The sequence below is a fragment of the Carettochelys insculpta genome, chromosome 1 (genome assembly GCF_033958435.1).
Source record: "Carettochelys insculpta isolate YL-2023 chromosome 1, ASM3395843v1, whole genome shotgun sequence".
NCBI classification, from domain to species: Eukaryota; Metazoa; Chordata; order Testudines; family Carettochelyidae; genus Carettochelys; species Carettochelys insculpta.
The window spans coordinates 337,024,778-337,047,459 of NC_134137.1; the positions used below are offsets into that span (position 1 = coordinate 337,024,778).

A 22,682-nucleotide genomic window follows, 5' to 3' on the forward strand; every position below is an offset into this window, starting at 1 on the left:
AGTGAGCTGACCGCCTAGCAGTTATCCGCAGCAGCAGAAGAGGCTGCCTGGACCTGAGCTGAGGATTTCCTATGAGTAAGGGGAGAGATGGTTCCAGCTCAGCATATGGTGCAGATTTGATGATCAGAGGCACAAACTGAGGCTTTTGTGAACTAAATCTGAGCTTTGGGGACCACTCTGTCTTTTCTTACTGTGCTTACGTGGCCAGAACTGTTCAAATTTTACTTTTAGTTTTCTTTTTACTTATGTTTACTGTGACTATGGACATTATCTCTGGGTCACCACAGAACACAGCTATTTTATAAGAATTAGATTTGTTTCTTCACAAGATTTTATAAAGCTATTTAACTAAATTCATTTTTATAGTTTCTTTTGGAACTTGACTGTAGGGAGGCTGACACTGGGTAATCCTTGCTGAAATTCCTTACAGACTGAATTCTAGGTCTCCAGTACTGTGTGGATGCAGGAGTGGTTTTTTTTTTCTACCACGTGAGCTAAAGACCAGCTGGCTCTCAGCCTAGGCTGTAGAGCAGAGACTTCACTCACCCCAGATGAGGTCTCAGTGCCTCTGGGTACTGCACACCCAAGGTTACACAAGGACTCTACGTCCGCTCTATGGTTTGAGGAGGGGCTTCCCTTCTTTATAACTGCACTGTGGACTACCCAGCAGAATACTAAGCATGACATTCAATACAAGATTTCACCCAAACTGAAAGGACTGGCCAGGGTGAATGATTAGGAAACATGAAAGTAGCTGATGTACAACACTTGGCTAACCAATGAGGAGCGGACATACAAAAAGGTCGGTTCAAATATCTGAAAGATGCAAACACCAATGTGGGAATGGAATTGTTTAAGGGCTCAAGGAGGACAGTTAAAAGTAAAGGGATAAAACTGAACACGGTGGCCGTGTCTACATGTGCCCCAAACTTCGAAATGGCCATGCAAATGGCCATTTTGAAGTTTACTAATGAAGCGCTGAAATGCATATTCAGCGCCTCATTAGCATGCGGGCGGCCGCGGCACTTCGAAATTGACACGCCTTGCCGCCGCGCATCTCGTCCAGATGGGGCTCCTTTTTGAAAGGACCCCGCCTACTTCGAAGTCCCATGAGCAGATAGGAATAAGGGGACTTCGAAGTAGGTGGGGTCCTTTTGAAAAGGAGCCCCGTCTGGACAAGACGGACGGCGGCGAGGCACGTCAATTTCAAAGTGCCGCGGCCGCTCACATGCTAATGAAGCACTGAATATGCATTTCAGTGCTTCATTAGTAAACTTTGAAATGGCCATTTGCATGGCCATTTTGAAGTTTGGGGCACGTGTAGATGTAGCCGGTGATATGTAGAAACACAGGGATGTTTTTCTAACAGTGAAGCCTGTCAGGGAACAGAGCTGTTATCAAAGGATGTTATGGAAGGCACATTAAATAACTTATGGAAAACTAGGACAGACAAAGCATTGGAGAATGGGGATAATTCCGCATTATCAGAAGGTGAGATTAAATGATCTGAGGCCATGTCTACACTAGCCAAAAACTTCAAAATGGCCATGCAAATGGCCATTTCGAAGTTTAGTAATGAAGTGCTTGAATATATATCCAGCACCTCATTAGAATGCGGGCAGCCGCGGCACTTTGAAATTGACGCAGCTTGCCGCCGCGTGGCTCGTCCAGATGGGGCTCCTTTTCGAAAGGACCCTGGCTACTTCGAAGTCTCCTTATTCCTATCTGGAATACTGGGGTGGTCCTTTCAGAAGGTCCTGTCTCCACGGGTAGCGCACAATTCAAAAGCTGCACTTTCGAATCGCTGCGGCTGCCATTATGCTGATGAGGCACTGTATATGCATTGCAGCGCCTAATTAGCATCTTTCAAATCCATGCATTAACATGCCCCTTCCAAAAGGAAGGGGTACGTGTAGACCCAGCCTTGGGGTGTGTCTATGTTTGCATTCCTCTTTCGAAATAGGTATGCAAATGAGGTAAATTGAAAATGCAAATGAGGCATGCATTTGCCTATTTAGCTCCTCATTTGCATATTCTAATTTTGACAGAAGAAAGCCAGTGTAAATGCTGCTCTTTTGAAAGTAAACCCCATCTTCAAAAGAATCCTTCTTCCTATTAAATAATCCTTCTTCTTAATTAATGGGAAAAAGGATTCTTTCGAAGATGGGGTTTACTTTCGAAAGAGCAGTGTCTACACTGGCTTTCTTCTTTTGAAAGAAGCTCTTTCGAAATTAGAATATGCAAACGAGGGCCAGATATGCAAATTTATGCCTCATTTGCATAGCTATTTCAAAAGAGGAATGCAAGTGTAGACGCACCCTTGAAGAAAATCTCCTGACAATATTGCTACCACCACTTGCTGGAGTTGGTTTTATTATGCCAGTGGAAGAGTTGTCTCCTACTGGCACAGAGCAGCTGAGAGGAGACCATGCAATGGCAAAATTGCATCCATACAGAAGTTTACACATAGCCTCAGGAGGTTGAGAAATTCAGCTCTGTTTGGTAGCTGCTATCTACACAGAGTATGACACAGGAGAAGTTAGCTGTAGCTAGCCGAGCTTTTCCATTTTATTTTTGTAAAGCAGGGGGTATGCAAAGTGGGGGGCGTGCGCTCTGGGGTGGGTGGGACATTTTGTGAGGCGGGGTTGCAGCCTGTTTGCTTAACCACGTCAGGGAGGTAGAAGATATCTTGCATCTCTTGCTTGTGTTGCCTGCTTGCTTTAAAGGGGTAGGTGAAGGTAGTATAGTACTGGCAGCAGAGTCTCACCTGCTGTTAAGGCAGGATGATGTTTCATCCACCCTTTCCTCCCCAGTCCCTGCCCCAGAAGGAGTCTTCGTCCCCAGCTGTGCAGCTTCTGCCCATCCACAGACTGCCTGGAGCTCCTGAACTGTGGCCTTGACTGGGTCTGTTGGCTTTGTGCCCCTTGTGCCCCTAGCAGTGTGGCCAGCACTCCCCAGCACCTGCTGTAACAAAAACAGTGGGTGGCCTCACCATCCAACAGTCACTTTCTCAGGCTTTTCTCTGCAACCTGCAAGAGTGAAACTGACTTTCATTAGCAGAAAGGGCATTGACTCTCCAGTGATTCCGCACTGAGGCTTGAAGAGCAGGCCCTGGCAGACTGATGGGCAGGGGGAGACTGCTGGCCTTCTCCTCTCTGCCTAGAACAGGGGTGTGCAGAGTGGGGGGTGCACCAAATTTTATAAGGGAGCAGTGCAACTGCCCCTGGCCTCTGCTGGCTCCCCACCTGCCTCCATGAGACCAGGGGTGGGGGGCGAGTGCTAACCGCAAGGATGAAAATAGGAGCCTGATGCAAAAGGTTTGTTCACCCCTGCTGTGAAGTATGTTTTGTCCCTTCTCTTCCACCCCTCCTATTGTCCTTCCTACTTTAAACTGAATTATTAGGGGGAAGGACGACCTTACAGTGTATTTTGAGAGGGCCCAGATCATTGCAAATACTTCTGAAATACAAATTAGTATAGTAAGCATGTGACATGACTCTTCAACTGTGGTCTTTATAATCAATCATTAAGAAATATGATCCTTAAATAGATTCACAAATTCATCAACCAGTTCTGAATTTTACATAGTTATTGTGAACATCAGAGGCATAAGAAATAGGATTCTTTCTCATCCTAACTATTCCTATAATTAAAGTTTCAGCAAAAGAAGAAGGCTTTACCCATTATAGGACAAGCAAAGCATTTCATGGATTTTCATTTTATGTCAGCAGCAAAAGCTGACTGGATTTCTACTAAGGAACAAAATAGCCCTCCTAGGGTAGGCAATTACTTCTGTAGTACTGAGTTTTCTGGCCACATTACCATATTCCATTATCATATTTAGTACATACCATGCAGGGTTCACACCCACCATCATCACCATTTTCAAAGCAATTCTCTTGTGCAAATTCCATTTTTCTATAGATGTGGCCAAACAAATAACTCCAATTAGCAGCAAATGAAAATCTTTGAAATAAGCAGATGCCACCTGAAATCAAAACCAGATTGTTAACAAAATGGGTATGTTTTTTAATCTCTTACTTTTAGTATGACCAAAAAAAAATCAGCCTCATCAGAAAAAAAGTTTAGGACATGCATTGTAATATGTAATGGAAAGGTCAGTGTTATCATTTTAACCTGCGTGAATGCTGGGAACGTGGAGTTCAATGGGTGTGAAAAAAAAATGGAAGAAATTGGATAAGGTTCATGATGTAAGTCACCAAAGAGCAAACACATTTCACATGTGAACTCAGCTAACGGTGAAAGTCTGCTAGAATAGTCTGTGTTATTTGTAATCCATCCAGTGCCCCTGCTCGGGGAAGGATTTAGGACATGATCCTGCAGTGCCTGTTGCAATGATGCCTCAAGCTCAAGATTATTCAAGTTTTAATGTTTTTCTAGTTTGCGATCAACTGATTTCAAATCCCATCAATGTCAAGGTAGGTATTACTGGGCCTTTAACATGTCAGATTTCTAATGTAATGTAGTATAACAATAACACTTTGCGGTTTTTCCTCTACTATCTCAAAGCACTTTGCAAAGGGAGATAATTATCTCTTTAACAGATGAGGCAACTTTGGTAGAGAGGTGATGCCTACAAGAATTTGGGTTGGCTTCTCCTGCTGACCTGAGCATGAAGGGGGAACCAAATGAATACAGTAGACCCCCAACTTACATGCAGGTTGCATTCTTGGCAACCTCCATGTAAGTTGAATTCTCCCATAATTTGAGAGCTAGGAAACTGACCAGCGCTGGTGCTGGTCAGTTTCCTGGCTCCCTCCAGCAGCTGAGAGCTGGGAACCATGGACGGTTTCTCCCAGTTGGGGGAGCTGGGTTGAGGTCATGCTACCGCAGCTGCCTGCCCAGCTTCCCCCAGCTGGAGGAAGCGAGGCGGACAGACAGCCACAGCGTGGCTTCAAGTTGCGCTTAACTGTAAATCTTGGTGTAGAAAAACACTTAAGCTGGGTGTTTCACTTTGTGCATGAGCTTGAAGGCCCAATATGATAGGTGCAGTTTCATGTTTTTCTGCAGCACCTGTCCTTCTTTGGGGGATTCCACAGTTTATATGCAGCTAGAGAACAAAAATAAGGTTACCTCCTTGGATGCCATAATACCAAACATTGGGAACATTAAGGCAGGAAGTAAAGCTGAAACACCCAGTGGCAGAGCCTCTGTGAGCCAAAAGATTGCAACTACAAACAGCGTGTAGGCACATTCCGCTTCCTAGAACACACAAGACATCATTAAAAATGAGACTGGATGCATCAAACAACCCACTCTGCAATGACACAGTAGATCAATCCAAAGCCCAAGTCACCAGGAGGGCCCCAGCTGGGTTTTGAGTTGGGGACCAAAGCTTAACTGTGCTTAACTTCAGGAATAACCATTACGATGAAATAACATTTTATGCATTTATTATTTTGTTCATAAATGTACACCATTAAAAAATGCCTGCTGTTTGCTCCAGACAATTCATGACACATTTCAAATCTCCAATTAAACAACTAGACTATGTCAGGAACCTCCTTTCACCCAAGAATTAAATATATCATAACCCCTGCCATTAAAAAGTACCCTTTTGATCTTTGTGGTTAGTCAGAGAACTCCCATGCAGACAGCAAGTGAAATCCTGGTCCTCAGGCAGGATAATGCAACGGGCAAGGATGGGTCAGGGATTTCAATCAGTCTGCTTTGATACAGTCATCCTTATATCTTGCAGTTTAAATGTGGCTTTCATTCTGAATCCTGGTACAAAAGATTCACTTCACCTTTACTTCCAGATGCAGCCACCGCTTGGGCTGCAAAGCATGCACAGGAAAACACATTAAGAGACTGACAAAAACCCCAAATTTGCTCCAACTGGGTCCTGCACTTCATGGCGGTTTAGGTGTTGCCTCAGAGGCTCGCCACACTCCTTTGCTCTGCCTCGTGTTCTCCCAGAGGCCTGGCTTACAGCATTACCAAGCCATTCTCATCATCAGCACAGTCAATGCCAGTCACTAATGGTGGAGACTCCTTTAACATGTTCACGCCCTCCTACCCCCTAGGGTTCCCCTGGGGTGAGTGGGCAGTCAGGGCGGGGGGAAACCCTGGCCCCTCCCATACATTCCACGTTCCAGCCCAGGGACCCTCAGGAGCTGCCAGTAGAGGTGCTTTCCTCCTGGGTCCCCCTGGTGCAGCAGCTACCTCCCTGGGCCACTTCAACCAGACACCTCCCCAATACCTTCCTCAGGTAGTTGCAGCAAACCCTTCCCCACAGGCACTCTCCTTCTGTACTCCTTCCTCATCCATCACCTTGCTCCTCCCCCCTCCTTCCTGAGGGGAAACCTTTTAGAGGCTTCCACAGGCCTTCACTGGCTGCAGGTATTGAATCAGCAGCAGGTGCTGGATTAGCCTGCTGCTGCTGTCTGGTCCCTGATAAGCCTCAGTCCCCAGGAAACATGAAAGCATGGACCCAAGTCACACATATTTGCTATTGATGAGGCTACAGTAGTCTGCTATGGGCTGTGGTCTATCACAGAGATGAAATGAAAACAATACAATAGAAGCAGTTGAAGCTGTAAAAGGACCTGAGGTTTGTAGAATAAAATTACCAAAACTGGATTTTGGCTTAGCCGGCTCCGAGTATGTCTTGAAACCAAATGCATTTTGTTTCATTTGCAGTTTTTTTAGGTATATTTCACCCAGTTCTTGTTTACACTCTTGGCCTTGAGAAAAAAAGCTACAATAGCTTTCTTACCATGCAAGGTCAGGAGAGAGAAATGGCCTAGGTATGTACAGAGGCTAATACTCCTTGGAGAGAAATGATAGAATATAGTTCTTTTTACTTTAGGAAGGCTGGTTCAAATCCAGATCAAGTGAGGAACAGCCCAAATTTATTTTGTCTACTGGCAGGTTTTGGTCTATGTTCATAAGCTGAAGTGTCTGCATTGCAAAGCCTTTACCAAGTTTGACACCAATTTGCACTTTTCTTTGAAGATTTAGCAGAAACTAGACTGATTTCCACCACCTAATGGTGAATCCTTAAGGAAAAAGATTCATTAGATGTGTGAAAGAGGATTCTATCTGGTAGTGTCTGTCCCATGGGTGACAACTTCATTTGCCAGCATCATCAAACAAGTAGCCTTATATGCAGTCAATATATTAATAGTTAATCAAGCAATGATATCCTTTGCGCCATTGTGGATGCTGGTTATACTGAAAATGGATGAAAGCCTAACATGTAAGTTCTCTGATACCAGCAACATTTAGGCCCCAAAAGTAAAATTAATGTGCAGGACTGCATGTAGCTTTTGGTAGGCTTAGTGAAACCTTACTTGCCTTAGTGCAACTATTTCTGAAGGAGTCAGTGAATGATTTTTTTTTTGTCCTTTGGTTGTGTAATTGATAATGGGAGATTTTCATGGAAACTCAGTGAACTCTGAACTAGACTTTTACGTACTACCATTTTTGGCATACCAGAAGTCACTCAAGCCTCAGAAGTTACTGGCCTTAAATGGCTTCATATATGCATACGTGTATGTGTGTGTGTATATATATATATATATATATAACTTAAAATAAAAGATCCCTGCCATAACCTTTGAACTATATTTGTAGGTCATCCTGTGGGCTTGATACGGTATCTTTATATGAGAATTATTTATATTAAAATGTACATAACCTGATGTGAACTTGAAGACATGGGTCACGTCAAAACAGGATTTTATTTAACAAGATAAATTTGCTGATGTCAGGGGGCCTGGTTTTTGTTTACACTTTGGCCCTTTTGCACTACACAAGAAGTACAAAGTAGGTAAAAATGTATTTACTCAGACTATAAATTTAGATTTTTGCTTAGACTGAAAACTTTTCAGGGCAGGGAGTTTCTTCTCGTTCTATGCTTAATGAAATGAGGTTCTAGCCAATGAGGGTGTACCTTGTCACTAGTACATATTTCTCAACATTTCAAGGGACTAAAGCAGGGCACGGTGTCACATAGGCCATGTCTACACTAGCCCAAAACTTCGAAATGGCCATGCAAATGGCCATTTTGAAGTTTACTAGTGAAGTGCTGAAATACATATTCAGCACCTCATTAGCATGCGGGCGGCTGCGGCACTTAGAAATTGATGCGGCTCGCTGCCGTGTGACTCATCCAGATGGGGCTCCTTTTCAAAAGGACCTCGGTGACTTCGAAATCCCCTTATTCCTATCTACTCAGAGGAATAAGGGAACTTCGAAGTCGCCGAGGTCCTTTCGAAAAGGAGCCCCGTCTGGATGAGCTGCGCGGTGGCGAGCTGTGTCAATTTCGAAGTGCCACGGCCACCCGCATGCTAATGAGGTGCTGAATATGTATTTCAGCACTTCACTAGTAAACTTCAAAATGGCCATTTGCATGGCCATTTCAAAGTTTTGGGCTAGTGTAGACGTAGCCATAGGCAGAGATGGAATGTTAGCCGGGCCAAACATGAGTGGTGCTTCTACCCTGGACACGAGGTCACAATGTCACTTGGCTTGGGGGACATCTCTAACGGGCTGCCCCAGAGCAAATTGCCCCATTCCCTCTTCCCCACTCTAGGGTGGCTCTGAAAGTGGAAACTGTTCTGATTCAGACATGACAGAGAGCTTCTTGTCCTAAAATGCTCATAGGTTCAACAAGTGCAGGGATTCACTATTTACTCAAAACTTCATCTCTGCGTGCAAGAAAAGTTTAAGAGTTTGTTAGAAGGCAGGAGGGAAAATATGAAGTATTAATTTCCTGTAAGGTTAGGACAAGCACTAGTAATAATACTATAAATATAATAATAATATTTTGGCTGAAGGTACAGCCTAGGCATGTATCTGCATCCTGCAGATTTTTGTACTCAAGAAATGCAAGACAGCAGTATCAAAAGTGCTGGTAGGAATCTAGAGGTTTTGACAGCTGAGGAGGTGACAGTTGGCATCAATGAGATTACTCACATGCTTAAAGTTAAACTTATTCTTTAGTACCTTGCTGAACAGGGGCCTAAATTTGGGAGTGGAGGCAGGGTTGAACTCTTCATTCACCACCCTTACTTATTTCATCTGACAACAATACAGAAGGATCAGCTGGATTATTCTGCTAAAAGGATCCATAATGAGAGCATTATCATTATTAACATTTACAGTATCATCATGAGACTTCAGAGTTGAGACTTCATGGATTCCAAGGCTGTCAGTGACTATGCAGTATGACCTCCTTTAGAGCACAGGACTTTTATCCCTTCAGCCACTGTATTGCCCTGGGTGCTCAAGTTCAACTTATTATTGATCATGACCCCCAAAATCTTTTTCAGAGTCACAGGTTCCCATGATAGAGTCCCTCATTGTGTAAGTAGGACCTACATTCTTTGTCCCTAGACGTATACATCTACATTTCACATTAGAGTTTGAACCTCTCTAGTCTGGCATCCTTGGGACCTGACTGGTGCCAATCCAGAGAATTTGCTGAACCACAGGAGATCAGTATTGTCTAGCAGCAGCATTAGCAACATTTCCACTGCTTACTGGGCTCTTAGAAGACATTTATGGGTAAATTACAGCTAAACAACAGCACAGAACACTGAAAGCCAGGACTGGTGGCTGTAAACAAACTTTCTGAGACCAGAGGAAATGAGGGCAGACCCACAATAAGTGGACACCCAACTAACTAAAATCATGCTGGACCATGGATGTTCCTAGACCAGAGAATGCTAGACTAGAGAGGTTGTTCATCATCATCATCATCATCATCATCAACCACCACCCTGGGGCTCAGTGGCCATTGGTGTCCAATGACTCCCTCACCATTTCCATCCAAGAGAGGTTCAGCCAGTATTTGAATGCATATTATTTGTTTGTACCCACTTTTGCTAAATGATCCATATCACTCTTTGTGGCATTTCCCCAATTTTTATTTCAGCTGCAAACTTTATCAGTGATGATTTCGTGTTTTCTTCCGGATCACTGAGAAAAATATTAAGTAGCATAGGGGCAAGAACCTATGTTTCAGGTAGCCCTCTAGAAAGATGCCTGCTTGATGATGATTGCATGTTTATATTTACATTCCAAAACATGACCGGAAGGGGTGCAGTTCACACCTCGAACAAGTTGAATAGTAACAGAGAGTAAGCCGTGCTAGTCTATACACTATCAAAACAAAAAGCAGTCAAGTAGCACTTTAAAGACTAGCAAAATAGTTTATTAGGTGAGCTTTCATGGGACAGACCCACTTCTTCAGACCATATCCAGACCAGAACAGACTCAATATTTAAGACACAGAGAACCAAAAATAGTAAGCAAGGAGGACAAATTAGAAAAAGATAATCAAGGTGAGGAAATCAGAGAGTGGAGGGGTGGGGGGGAAGATCAAGAATTAGACTGAGTTAAGTATGCAGACGAGCCCCTATAGTGACTCAGAAAGTTCACATCCCGATTTAAACCATGTGTTAATGTTCCGAATTTGAATATAAATGTCAATTCGTCCGCTTCTCTTTCTACAAAGGAGCGATAATTTCTTTTCAGTAACACACATACCTTGAGGTCATTGACAGAATGGCCCATTCCATTAAAATGTTGACTAACTGGATTGTGGATCTGGAGTGTTTTAATGTCTGTTTTGTGCCCGTTGACCCTTTGTCTAAGGGAGTTAGAAGTCTGTCCAATATACAAAGCATCTGGGCATTGTTGACACATTAGGGCTATGTCTACACGTGAAGCCTACATCGAAGTAGCCTATTTCGATGTGGCGACATCGAAATAGGCTATTTCGATGAATAAAGTCTACACGTCCTCCAGGGCTAGCAACATCGATGTTCAACATCGACGTTGTGCAGCACCACATCGAAATAGGCGCTGCGAGGGAATGTCTACACGCCAAAGTAGCACACATCGAAATAAGGGTGCCAGGCACAGCTGCAGACAGGGTCACAGGGCGGACTCAACAGCAAGCCACTCCCTTAAAGGGCCCCTCCCAGACACAGTTGCACTAAACAACACAAGATCCACAGAGCCGACAACTGGTTGCAGACCCTGTGCATGCAACATGGATCCCCAGCTGCCGCAGCAGCAGCCAGAAGCCCTGGGCTAAGGGCTGCTGCACACGGTGACCATAGAGCCCCGCAGGGGCTGGAGAGAGAGCATCTCTCAACCCCTCAGCTGATGGCCGGCATGGTGGACCCCGCTATTTCGATGTTGCGGGACGCGCAACGACTACACGGTCCCTACTTCGACGTTCAACTTCGAAGTAGGGCGCTATTCCCATCCCCTCATGGGGTTAGCGGCTTCGACGTCTCTCCGCCTAACGTCAATGTTAACATCGAAATAGCGCTCAACACGTGTAGCCATGACGGGCGCTATTTCGAAGTTAGTGCCACTACTTCGAAGTAGCGTGCATGTGTAGACACGGCTGATGGCATATATGATGTTAGTAAAGGAGCATGAGAAAGTGCCCGTGATTCTGTGAGTAACCTGGTTAGGTCCAGTGATGGTATTTCCAGAGAAGATATGTGGACAAAGCTGGCAGCGGGCTTTGTTGCAGGGAAAGGTTCCAGGACTGGTGTTCCTGGGGTATAGACTGTGGCTGTTAGTAAGGATCCTCATGAGATTGGGAGGTTGTCTGTAGGAGAGAACAGGCATGTCACCCAGGGCCTTCTGGAGTGTAGCATCCTGATTAAGAATAGGTTGTAGGTCTTTAATAATTTGTTGCAGTGGTCTGAGTTGGGGGCTGTAAGTGATGACCAGTGGTGTTCTGTTCTTGGCTTTTTTGGTCTGATCTTGGAATTGGAATTTGGAATTCCAAAGGAAATTACAACAACTACTGAAGGAACTCCCTGCTGCTACTCTGGACCTCATTAACTCAGACACACCATCTGAGCCACAGCCTAGATTATTCTATTTACTTCCCAAAATCCACAAACCTGGAAACCCTGGATGCCCTATCATTTCAGGTATTGGCACCCTTACCACCGGACTATCCAGTTACGTGGACTCCCTCCTCAAACCCTATGCCACCAATGCTCCCAGCTATATCCGAGATACCTCCGACTTCCTGAGGAAATTACAAAACATCGGAAAAGTTCCTGATAACGCCATCCTTGCCACAATGGATGTAGAGGCTCCGTACACTAATATGGCACATAAAGACACACAAGCAATCAGGAACACCATCCCTGATGCCACCACAGCCAATCTGGTGTCTGACCTCTGTTACTTTGCTCTCACACACAATCATTTCCATTTTGGGGACAATTTATACCTCCAGATTAGTGGAACTGCTATGGGCACCCGCATGGCCCCACAATATGCTAATGTATTTATGGCTGACCTGGAACAACGATTCCTCACCTCTCGTCCCCTATTACCACTCCTCTACTTAAGATACATTGATGACATCTTTATGATTTGGACCCATGGTACAGAGGCTCCAGAAGAATTCCACAGAGACTTTAACAATCTACACCCCACCATCAACTTATGCCTCGATTACAACATGCAAGAGATACATTTCCTGGACACTACAGTACTAATCAAGGATGGCCTGATCAGTACCACACTGTACCGAAAACCTACTGATCGCTATACTTATCTACACCCTTCTAGTTTCCATCCTGCACACGTGACTAGATCCATTGTTTACAGTCAAGCTCTTAGATATAATCACATTTGCTCTGATCCAACTGACAGAGACCAAAAACTACAAGAACTTTACCAAATATTCATAAACCTGAATTACTCACCAGGAGAAGTAAAAAAACAAATTGACAGGGCCAGACGCATACCCAGAAACCAGCTACTGCAAGATCAGAACAAAAGAGCCAAGAACAGAACACCACTGGTCATCACTTACAGCCCCCAACTCAGACCACTGCAACAAATTATTAAAGACCTACAACCTATCCTTAATCAGGATGCCACACTCCAGAAGGCCCTGGGTTACATGCTTGTTCTCTTTTACAGACAACCTCCCAGCCTCATAAGGATCCTTACTAACAGCCACAGTCTATACCCCAGGAACACCAGTCCTGGAACCTTTCCCTGCAACAAAGCCCGCTGCCAGCTTTGTCCACATATCTTCTCTGGAAATACCATCACTGGATCTAACCAGGTTACTCACAGAATCACGGGCACTTTCTCATGCTCCTCTACTAACATCATACATGCCTTCATGTGTCAACAATGCCCAGATGCTTTGTATATTGGACAGACTTCTAACTCCCTTAGACAAAGGGTCAACGGGCACAAAACAGACATTAAAACACTCCAGATCCACAATCCAGTTAGTCAACATTTTAATGGAATGGGCTATTCTGTCAATGACCTCAAGGTATGTGTGTTACTGAAAAGAAAGTATCGCTCCTTTGTAGAAAGAGAAGCGGACGAATTGACATTTATATTCAAATTCGGAACATTAACACGTGGTTTAAGTTGGGATGTGAACTTTCTGAGTCACTATAGGGGCTCGTCTGCATACTTAACTCAATCTAATTCTTGATCTTCCCCCCCACCCCTCCACTCTCTGATTTGCTCACCTTGATTATTGATTTGTCCTCCTTGCTTACTGTTTTTGATTCTCTGTGTCTTAAATATTGAGTCTGTTCTGGTCTGGATATGGTCTGAAGAAGTGGGTCTGTCCCATGAAAGCTCACCTAATAAACTATTTTGCTAGTCTTTAAAGTGCTTCTCGAACAAGTTATTTTAAGTAAAACCATGCAAATTCTGCTATTCATTAATTTAAACATTAATTAATATTCTGAAGTTTGTTCACAGTCACATAGGAGAGAGACATTTATGAAACTATAGATTCTGGAGAACAATTACATGGTTAGTTCAAAAAGAGGGACAATTATGCATTGGTTTATGTGGCTGCACAACCATATTGTTCTCTGGGCCCTGAGCAAAGTATATGTTGACTAAGGAGAACTATGGCTGCTTTCCAGAATTCATTATACCACCATGTCACAGTATGGAGGTCACTACCTTTGATAACAATTCATACGCTGCTAAGAAATGAGCTATAGGTAGACTATGTCCTGTAGGGTGGGTTTGTGTTACTGATTAAGGTTGCTCAATACTTTCGATTATAAGACCTTGAGTTCAGTTGCTTATTACTTTGTCAAACTTTAATCACTGAAATTTTCCATGTCAGGTTGAACTTTTTTGGATAATTACAGCCAAGGCAGTTTAGCTGATGAGGCTGGTGAAAATATATTGGTTTGCCCATGTGAAAAAATTTCTGGTAGCTTTTTTTGCTCTGTCCATTCAAGTGGTAGAGGTCTGGGTAGTAGGTTTAAAGGTTCCAACCCAGCTGATGTTTCATGTGGATATCACCATGATTCCATATAATAAAATTTCTGGGTTTTTTTGGTTTGCTTTTTTAGAAACCTAGGAAATCACACACGCACACACACACACACACAACTATATTAAAAGAAAATTATTAAAAGTGCAAAGTGCAAGTATTCAGAAGTTAAGAAATGTCAAAATTAAAGGTCACCCATGCAACCTTAAGTTGTAGGCCCCTCCCCATTGCATATATAGCTTATGATATAGCTTTTCAATTACAGGATCACATCTCTTTCCTTAAGACCTGTCTTATTTAGTGCACAGGACAGACCTGCTCTGGGGATAAATCAGGGCAGTGTAGTGTAGGACCTCGGCTTCACTAGTTACAGAAAGGTTGTACTGAATGAGGCCCTGATTGCAGAATGAAATGATGCCCTGTGGTCCAGGCAGTGGAATTCCACCCTGGAGAACTGGAGTTCCTCTCTTCTTCTGACAGAATCCACATCCAATGCCAGGCAAGTGACTTAAACCAAACTATTCACAAGTGGTCACTAACTGCTCTGTCCTGATCTGGCTTGCAACCCAGGGATATAATGTGCATCAGTTCTACAGTCAAGAAAAGCTGTACCTTGAATGCATAGAGAACAAATTCCAAGTACTCTGAAAAATCAGGTGCTAGGTTTAGGGATAGGAGTAGGGATAATGCCCCCTCCCCCTCCTAGGAATGCTGAGAAGTTCATTATTATTTATGGAAGTACTTAGATGCCAGAGCAATGAGCACCACAGAAAAGTCCCTGAGGAAAGTAATAACCGCCTTCAGAGCAGGGTTTGCACAGAGTGCCGTAAATAAGGCCTTGAACAATAAGAAGAAAACAAAGCCTTGAAACTTGCTTTGTTAGTGAGCACCATCTATTGATCCAGGGGAGAGGAGGAGTCCTAAGGAAAAAGGATTTGATCATGTAAAATTGAGATAAACATATATACAAAAGGACTCCATTAAATTTGCACAGGCAATCTTAATTCTGCCATTTTCTAGTGTTTGAGTGCATGACTTTGCAATCTGAACAATGTTCTTTTAATAGAGCTTTTTTGTGTTTATAGAAAAACTACTGTAGCCATTGACTCCTGATGAGGCCTTCCGAGCAATATTCATATATTCACTTCCAAACATTACAGAGAAGCCATCTTATAAGAAACTATTTTAGAAAAACGTGTACAGGCTAAAATGCTCTTATCTGGCACTCTCTCATCTGGACAAGGGATGTTGCTGGACCAGAGAGTAGCTATAGGGCCCCAGCCTGGGTAACCCCAGCAGCCCTGCGGCAGGAGGCCAACTCGAGTGCAGAGCCTTGCCAGCATCCCCAGCCATGAGGACCCTGCCCAGGGGTGGGGGGGAACCCAGGCAGCCCTGTGGCTGGGAGCCGGCTGGGGCTCAGAGTCTTGCTGGCAGCCCCAGCTGTGGGGACCATAGCAGCCATGCAGCAGGAAGCCAGCTGTGCACTGAGCCCCACTGGCAGCCCTGCAATCGCAGGGACCCCTGCTGTACAAGGGGAGCCCAGGAGACCTGTGCGGGGGGAGCCCTGCAGGAATAGGGGTTCCCCCTCTTGCATGATTCAGGTCCAGAAGGTGCCAGATGAGGGAGTACAACCTGTATAAAAATCAATTCTCTGTGCCCCAGGCCATTGATACAACTCTTAATTACAGAGATTACAAATGAATGAAATTGATTAGGTAATGAGATGAGATGGCCTGAAATTTCTAACATCACCCCCCTCCCTTGCTAGCTCCTCTATCTGTGGGAAAAGGAAATGCTGTAAACAAAACTACTCCCAAATAAAAGTATCCTGCCTTATCCAGACTTTTGCATGACGCCCTCCTTTTAACTCATTAGATAGGTACAGGTTGAACCTCCCTCATCAGGCACCCTCGGGACCTGACCAGTGCTGGATGACAGAATTTGCTGGACCATGGGAGGCCATATTGTCTAGCAGCAGTATCAACACTTCCACTGCTTACCGGGCTCTTAGAAAATATTTAGAGGTAAATTTCAGCTAAACAACAGCACAGAACACTAAGACCCAGGACAGGTGGCTGGAAACTTGGCCACACATATAAGGGACCGTTCAGCTAACTAAAACCAGGCCAGATTATGAATAGTGCTGGACTAGAGAGGGTCAACCTGTAAAGCACGGAGAAAGCAGCACTTGAAGATTCATCACTCTGCCCTACAGTGCTCTCCATTCCTAACGCTGAGCTCTGTGTCAGAGCTGGAAAGATGGCTGAGTGTGTGAGCCCAGGCAGACTTTGGGTTCCCCCACACGGCCCCTCAGGAAGGATGCCAATTAGTGTCAGCACTGATGACTCAACACATGGAAGTTTTCTTTAATATAAATCCCAGCTCTTGCAGTGAAGATTAGAAAAAAAAAATTAAAAGTGGCTGCCAGCAAATTACTGTCTTTCCAACGACCATTAGGTGCTCTAAGTTCCCATGGCAACTAGCCAGCTTAGTTGGACTGTGAAGAGGGTGTATGGACTGTGGACATATTTTCACTCTGCCCCCTCCTTGTCTCTCTTGGATAGCAACAAAGCTGGCAGTGGAGACACTGGAACATTTTTATAGTGGGGCTGAGCAAAACAATAAAGCCTGGATGTGAAGGAAGACAGGCAGTCATCTGCCGCCTTATCTCCAGCACATCCTATTCCAGGGCTTCTGACTGGCGGTGCTACCCACCTGCATTCTCTGCATTCCTCAGACACATCGCCCCTGGCCTCAGGACAAGTGTGCTAAGCATGGGTCCCCTCTACCGCTTAAGCCTTTGCAGGAGACCAGCCATAATCTCACTTTTGATCATATTCAAACAGAGAGTCTTCATTTAACCCCCTCCTTGCACCCATTTTTAGTAGTTAAAGTTGGATCCAATGGTTTGAGCCCTGGGCAAAATTCTCTGCTGGTGCAAATAGCTGCTGCCCCACTGCAGTGATTGGGTCTGTGCTGGATTATACCAACAAATAATTTGGCCCCATTTCCAGTTAGCTATCCCCAACTCTGTCATTTTTAAAATGGTGTCTCAGTTTATACATTTTTAGCCTTGAAGGGCATGTTGTGCTTTTCTTTCTAGACCATGCTGCTTTGATGGAAGACAAAAGACAATTCAAATCAATATATTCCAGCTTTAATTAGTGACAGACAGATGCTGAAGAGTACATTTAGCATACCCATAAAATTCAGCTCACTTTACTGCTCGTGGGAAAATCTTGTCAGCAACATTATTATTGATTTCTCACAAATGTTGTGATTACAAGAATGGCTGCATTTCACCATTAATAAACATGTTACCATTTTCCACAAAGGTACAAATTCAGTTTGGTCCTAGAGATGCTCAGTAAAGTGCAAGGATGGTAGTTTAAAGACTGTATGGGCAACAATTAGATGTCTTCTTAAATGCAAAATCAAAACAAAAAGCGGTCAAGTAGCACTTTAAAGACTACTTGACTGCTTTTTGTTTAGATAGTGTATAGACTAGCACGGCTTCCTCTCTGTTACTGTTCTTAAATGCAGATTAGGCTTTTGCTCTTAGATTGCACAAGGCATTTTTCTCTTTTAAAAATACTTGCTGCAAATTTCATCTGAAAGATACAGGCGGAGGCACTTGAGAAAGTGCGGAGCAGGGGAAAAGACTCCAGTTGAAAGGAAAAATTGGTCAAAGGTAACTAAAGCAGTGGAAAAACATAAGGAATATAATATTTCTATAGGAAGATATGTTCAGCCTATGTAGGCGTAAGACCAAGTTTTTCCCTTTTCTTCTTCCTACAAATCTAAGCCAGCCAAACTTGTCAAATGGAGTAGTAGTACACGCTGTGTAGCAAACCTCTTTGGTTGTGTCTACACTTTCACTCCTCTTTCAAAAGAGGAACGCAAATGAGGGAAATCAAAAATGCAAATGAGGCAGTGATTTATCTCTCTCTTTTCAGAAGAGATTCTTTTGAAAGAAAAAAAAGCAGTGTAGACAGGGCTCTTTCGAAAATAAACACCACCTTCGAAAGATCCATCTTCCTGAAACAAAGTTCCCAAAGTTATTGAGAAATCGTCTCGCCACCTCAGTGTAAGCAGAGAAAACAGAGGTAAATAATTTCAGAAATTACTGTCATTTTGAAATTTACGTTAAACTTGGTCTTTTTGGTATATAGCTGTAAGAACACTGCAATACAATGAAAACAATCTCTGATGCAAATTTAGCCATTCTGAAAGTTTGTGAAAACCTCACACTGACATACATGCATATAATAAGTTTCTCTACATCATGTCACTTACTTTGGTTCGAATGATGAGAGGCAGTGGAAGTAAAAGCAGCGGAGTGAAGAGAATCAATAGGAACTTTCGGTAGACCCAAAACAGACTGAAAATCTTCATCGCTGAGACCTGGTGTTTCAGTTTTCTGGTAGAAACTACCCAAGCAAAAATAGCAGATTAACTATAAATAGTTGACTCTGATTAATATTTCTCTAAACTATCACCTTTAACCTTTTGCAACAGACTGATTAGTCAAGCTGAGTTAAAAATAAATCTTGCTTTTTATTGTTTTAGTGTATTTACTAACTCTAGAAAGATAACATTGGTGATCCCCAATAAAACCAAGGCTAGAAATGTGCCCTGCATTTGAGGTGTGCTAGTATTCTCATTATATTCTTTCCCTTCCCCACCTGTCCCGGTAATAACTTCCTATGACTGGAATAGGGCGTATGGTGCCAGATCTTGCAAAGTATTGAGAAAGCTCTTTACTGTCACTGACCTGAGAAGGAACAGAAGAATCCCTGACACATACACACACACAAGCTTACAGGAGGAACTTGGTCCTTTATAAGTTCAGGTCCAAGGACAGGTTATAGGTCTGTGCTTGACTCTATTTATGTTAAGCTCAAGCTTACTCAGTTTTAAAGGGAGTCCAGGAACTAACAAGAACCACAGAAAACATCTAATCTGGCACATGAAAATTCTCTGTTTACCAATGGCACTTCTAATGGCACAGCTTTATTGATAGTGAAAAAACAGATGCCATTAGCATAAGCATGAGATCAGCCATCATTTCTGAAATACATGAATGGGAATAAATGTATACAAAATGTAAAATCTGTGTCTAACATTCCCTGGCCATGCACACACTATGAGAGATGCATTCCATTCAGAAAAACTTGGTTGGGCTTCTCCTGCTGCTGAGAAATTTTCGTTTCCTTGACTTGCTGCGTAGAATGACTGGCAGCTGGAATTTAATAATACTCGGCCTTAAATAGCACTTTTCATGCATAGATCACCCAGGAGGGTAAGTATCATCTCCCTTTTACAGAGGAGGAAACAGAGAGGTAGAAGGACTTGCTTGAGGCTGCACAGCCAGCAAATAGACAAGTAGGATGTCTCTTGCTTCACTGGTGCCCATGACATATCTCACCAAAATAGGGGTGATGTAAAGAGGAGGTCAATGACAACCAACTCAGTGTACATGGTGGAAATATGATGAATCCCAGTTTTTCATGATATGCCTATGGTTGGACCACTGCTTCTGAACATTTGGAATGAGCAGCATTGGAGTCAACTTCCCAGTGAGGAAACAGACTTTTGGGCTTGCTGAGTAATCACAGCTAGTGGACAGGGGCCTGCAGCCCATTACTAAATTAGGGGTGATATACAGAGGAGCTGGCAATATACTGGTCCTTTCTGAGGAGTTAATTCTCTGGCTAGCAAAGGAAGGCACAGAAGCAATGGATATTGGGGAAAAGCCAAGGCAGCTCTTGAATTTCACCTCTAGAGTGGCAGACAACATTATCTACATTTCTCTCTATAAATTTCTCTCCATTTCTCTCCATACATTCAAGAGCTCCCCTTTCTGAACATCTAGCCATATGACATACAAGCAATATGGTGCCAGAACTGACCCTCTGACTAGCTGCCGGATTTACTACATATAGACGTACATCGATGTTAAGGGAGATGAAATTTGATGCACTTTAAACCTACACTTTTCTAATTTTCCCTTTTCCTTATCCTCTCCTGATGAGCAATCACATCTGACCCTGGCAAAGTCCCGTCATGGAGAACACAACCAGATTGCAAAATAACAAAACTAAATAAATTAAAATAAAAACCATCTTGCAGAGCCACCAGAAAACCTACTCTATAAGAATTTCATCAAATGCAATTTAGGAATCTGGACAAAGTTTACATCTTGGCAGAGGTGCTGCTAAAAACATTTAGTTCATATGGATTCCCATGTTCTCGTTAGCTTGATTTTCATAGAGGTATTATTGGATTATAATTTTTCTCTTTTTCCTTCCAGCCGTGCTAGGGCTTCAATGTCTCATCTGCTGTCCAGGAGTGGCTGGAACAGAGATAGGAGCATAGAGGAATCCTTGGTTAGGTTTTGAAGAAGCAGCTCACAGAAACCATAAGAAGCCCCATTTTCTTCCTCCTGCCCTGTGATCCACTTCTATAGAGTGGGAGAAACTACTTACGTTTTATGCTTAGCTATGACCTCTATTTATGACTGCAAAAAGAATTGGCTTACATCCAATGTATTCCAGAACAGCATTCTTGTAGCATAGTTCATTAACAAAATATTTTGTCTTTTAAAATCTGGCAGTAGGAAGTAAAGGGGAAGCTTTGTGAGATACTGATTACAATACACTTTATAGCTCAGGTCAATTCAATTGTGTAAGTATACATTAAAGCAAAGAGTGTTTTAACCTTCATACAACTAATAGGATGTTACTTGAGGCATTTTTCCCCACTTATTTGTCCTGTCATATTGTACTAGCAAACATCTACAGTGTCAATAACTCTGTAATTAATTAAAGCAGACATCAAAGGATCCTTGGGGGATGCTAATGGGAGACTTTATCAGAAAAGGTGCTAAATCCAAAGCAAATAGCCATTGTGGTGATGTTCTGAGCTCAGAGACTCAAAGGACATTACACACTCAAAGGAAAGACCCATGTAGATCCTATGCCAGATTGTCTTCTGTGAGAAGATATAAAGAAAGAATAAAGAAAGAGCCTCACTCTCTGGGCTAGTTGAATGGCAGAATAACTGAAGAGACAAGAGGGAGATCCCCTGAATTTATCCTGGGTAGTCCTAAGAAGCTTTTGGAAAACTGGCAGATTATTGCATCTCTGCTAGCATTTGGAATTATAAACCATGACCAGCTGTACATATACTTTAACATCTCAAGAACTCTCCTTTCCTTTGCTAATAGACCTTCGGTAAGTATACGATCACATTGGCTGCCAGCATTGTCTTATAGAACTGGATTACCAAATGATACAAGGTAAGTGTTTGGCCTCTTTGTGACTGACAGAAACCAGATGATGTGATTTTTAGTTGTAATACTCTTTTAGGATTTTCAAAAGAGAGAACACTCCTAAGGAGTGCACTGTATCAGTATCTATCAACTCATGTTGCGTATATATATGCTGAGGCTGGGTCTAAACGTGCCCCCTCCTTTCGAAAGGGGCATGTTAATGAGCAGGTTCAAAATATGCTAATGAGGCACTGCAATGAATATGCAATGCATCATTAGCATAATGGCAGCCACAGCAATTTGAAAGTGCGGCTTTTGGAATCGCGCGCTGCCCGTAGAGCCGGGACCTTCCGAAAGGACCCCCCCGAGTTTTCAAAAGCCCTTCTTCCTATCTGTGATTGGAAGAAGGGCTTTCAAAAACTGGGGGGGTCCTGTCAGAAGGTCCCGTCTCTATGGGCGGCGCGTGAGTCAAAAAGCCACCCTTTCGAATTGCCGTGGCCGCCATTATGCTAATGAGGTGCTGCATATTCATTGCAGCGCCTCATTAGCATATTTCAAACCTGCTCATTAACATGCCCCTTTCGAAAGGAAGGGGCACGTGTAGACCCAGCCTAACATATTAATACAATGTGAGTTGGTAGATAGTGATACAGATATACTCTCTCTCAGGGGTGTCCTCTCTTTCTCACATGGTAACCCTACACCCTTTTAATCACAAAGTCCAGTTTGTCTCGGTGGCAAGATAGGCTGGAGAGGCTAAGGGACAGTCTGTGACTCCATGGAAAGAATGTTACAGTGACCCAGGAGTTCACATTTGTTAGTAGCTTGGTGAAATCCTGTTCTAGAACACATTACCAGTTTGGGACACCTGCTCTTGTTTTTTGGCAGTCTGCCATGAAGTAGGCACTCGCAGTTGTGAGCTACGCCAGACAGCATTTTAGTTCCTTTTCTGTTTTCACAGGCAAGGAATCCCCCTCACGTCTGGATGCTATTGTCATGGTGGGGGTTAGATGTATCTGACTCCCTTTATAAGTCTGAATATACCCCATGTCAGGGCTGAGGCTTTAAGCCTTCACATCTCTGGGTTAGAGTCATCCCATTCTCTCACCTTTAGACCAGTGTACTAGG

General features: G+C 43.4%; 1 protein-coding gene across 1 annotated transcript in view; it reads right to left on the minus strand.

Moving 5' to 3' along the window:
* Positions 1–18,673, minus strand: part of SLC13A1 (solute carrier family 13 member 1) — a 61,789-nt gene extending 43,116 nt beyond the window's left edge. Inside the window, exons 1-3 of the mRNA XM_075015124.1 lie at positions 18,578–18,673; positions 5,095–5,223; positions 3,852–3,988 (exon numbers count right to left, since the gene is read on the minus strand). Coding sequence (XP_074871225.1) covers positions 3,852–3,988; positions 5,095–5,130 — 173 coding nt within the window. The 5' untranslated portion in view covers positions 5,131–5,223; positions 18,578–18,673. The remainder of the gene's footprint in view (positions 1–3,851; positions 3,989–5,094; positions 5,224–18,577) is intronic.
* Positions 18,674–22,682: the final 4,009 nt, after the last annotated feature.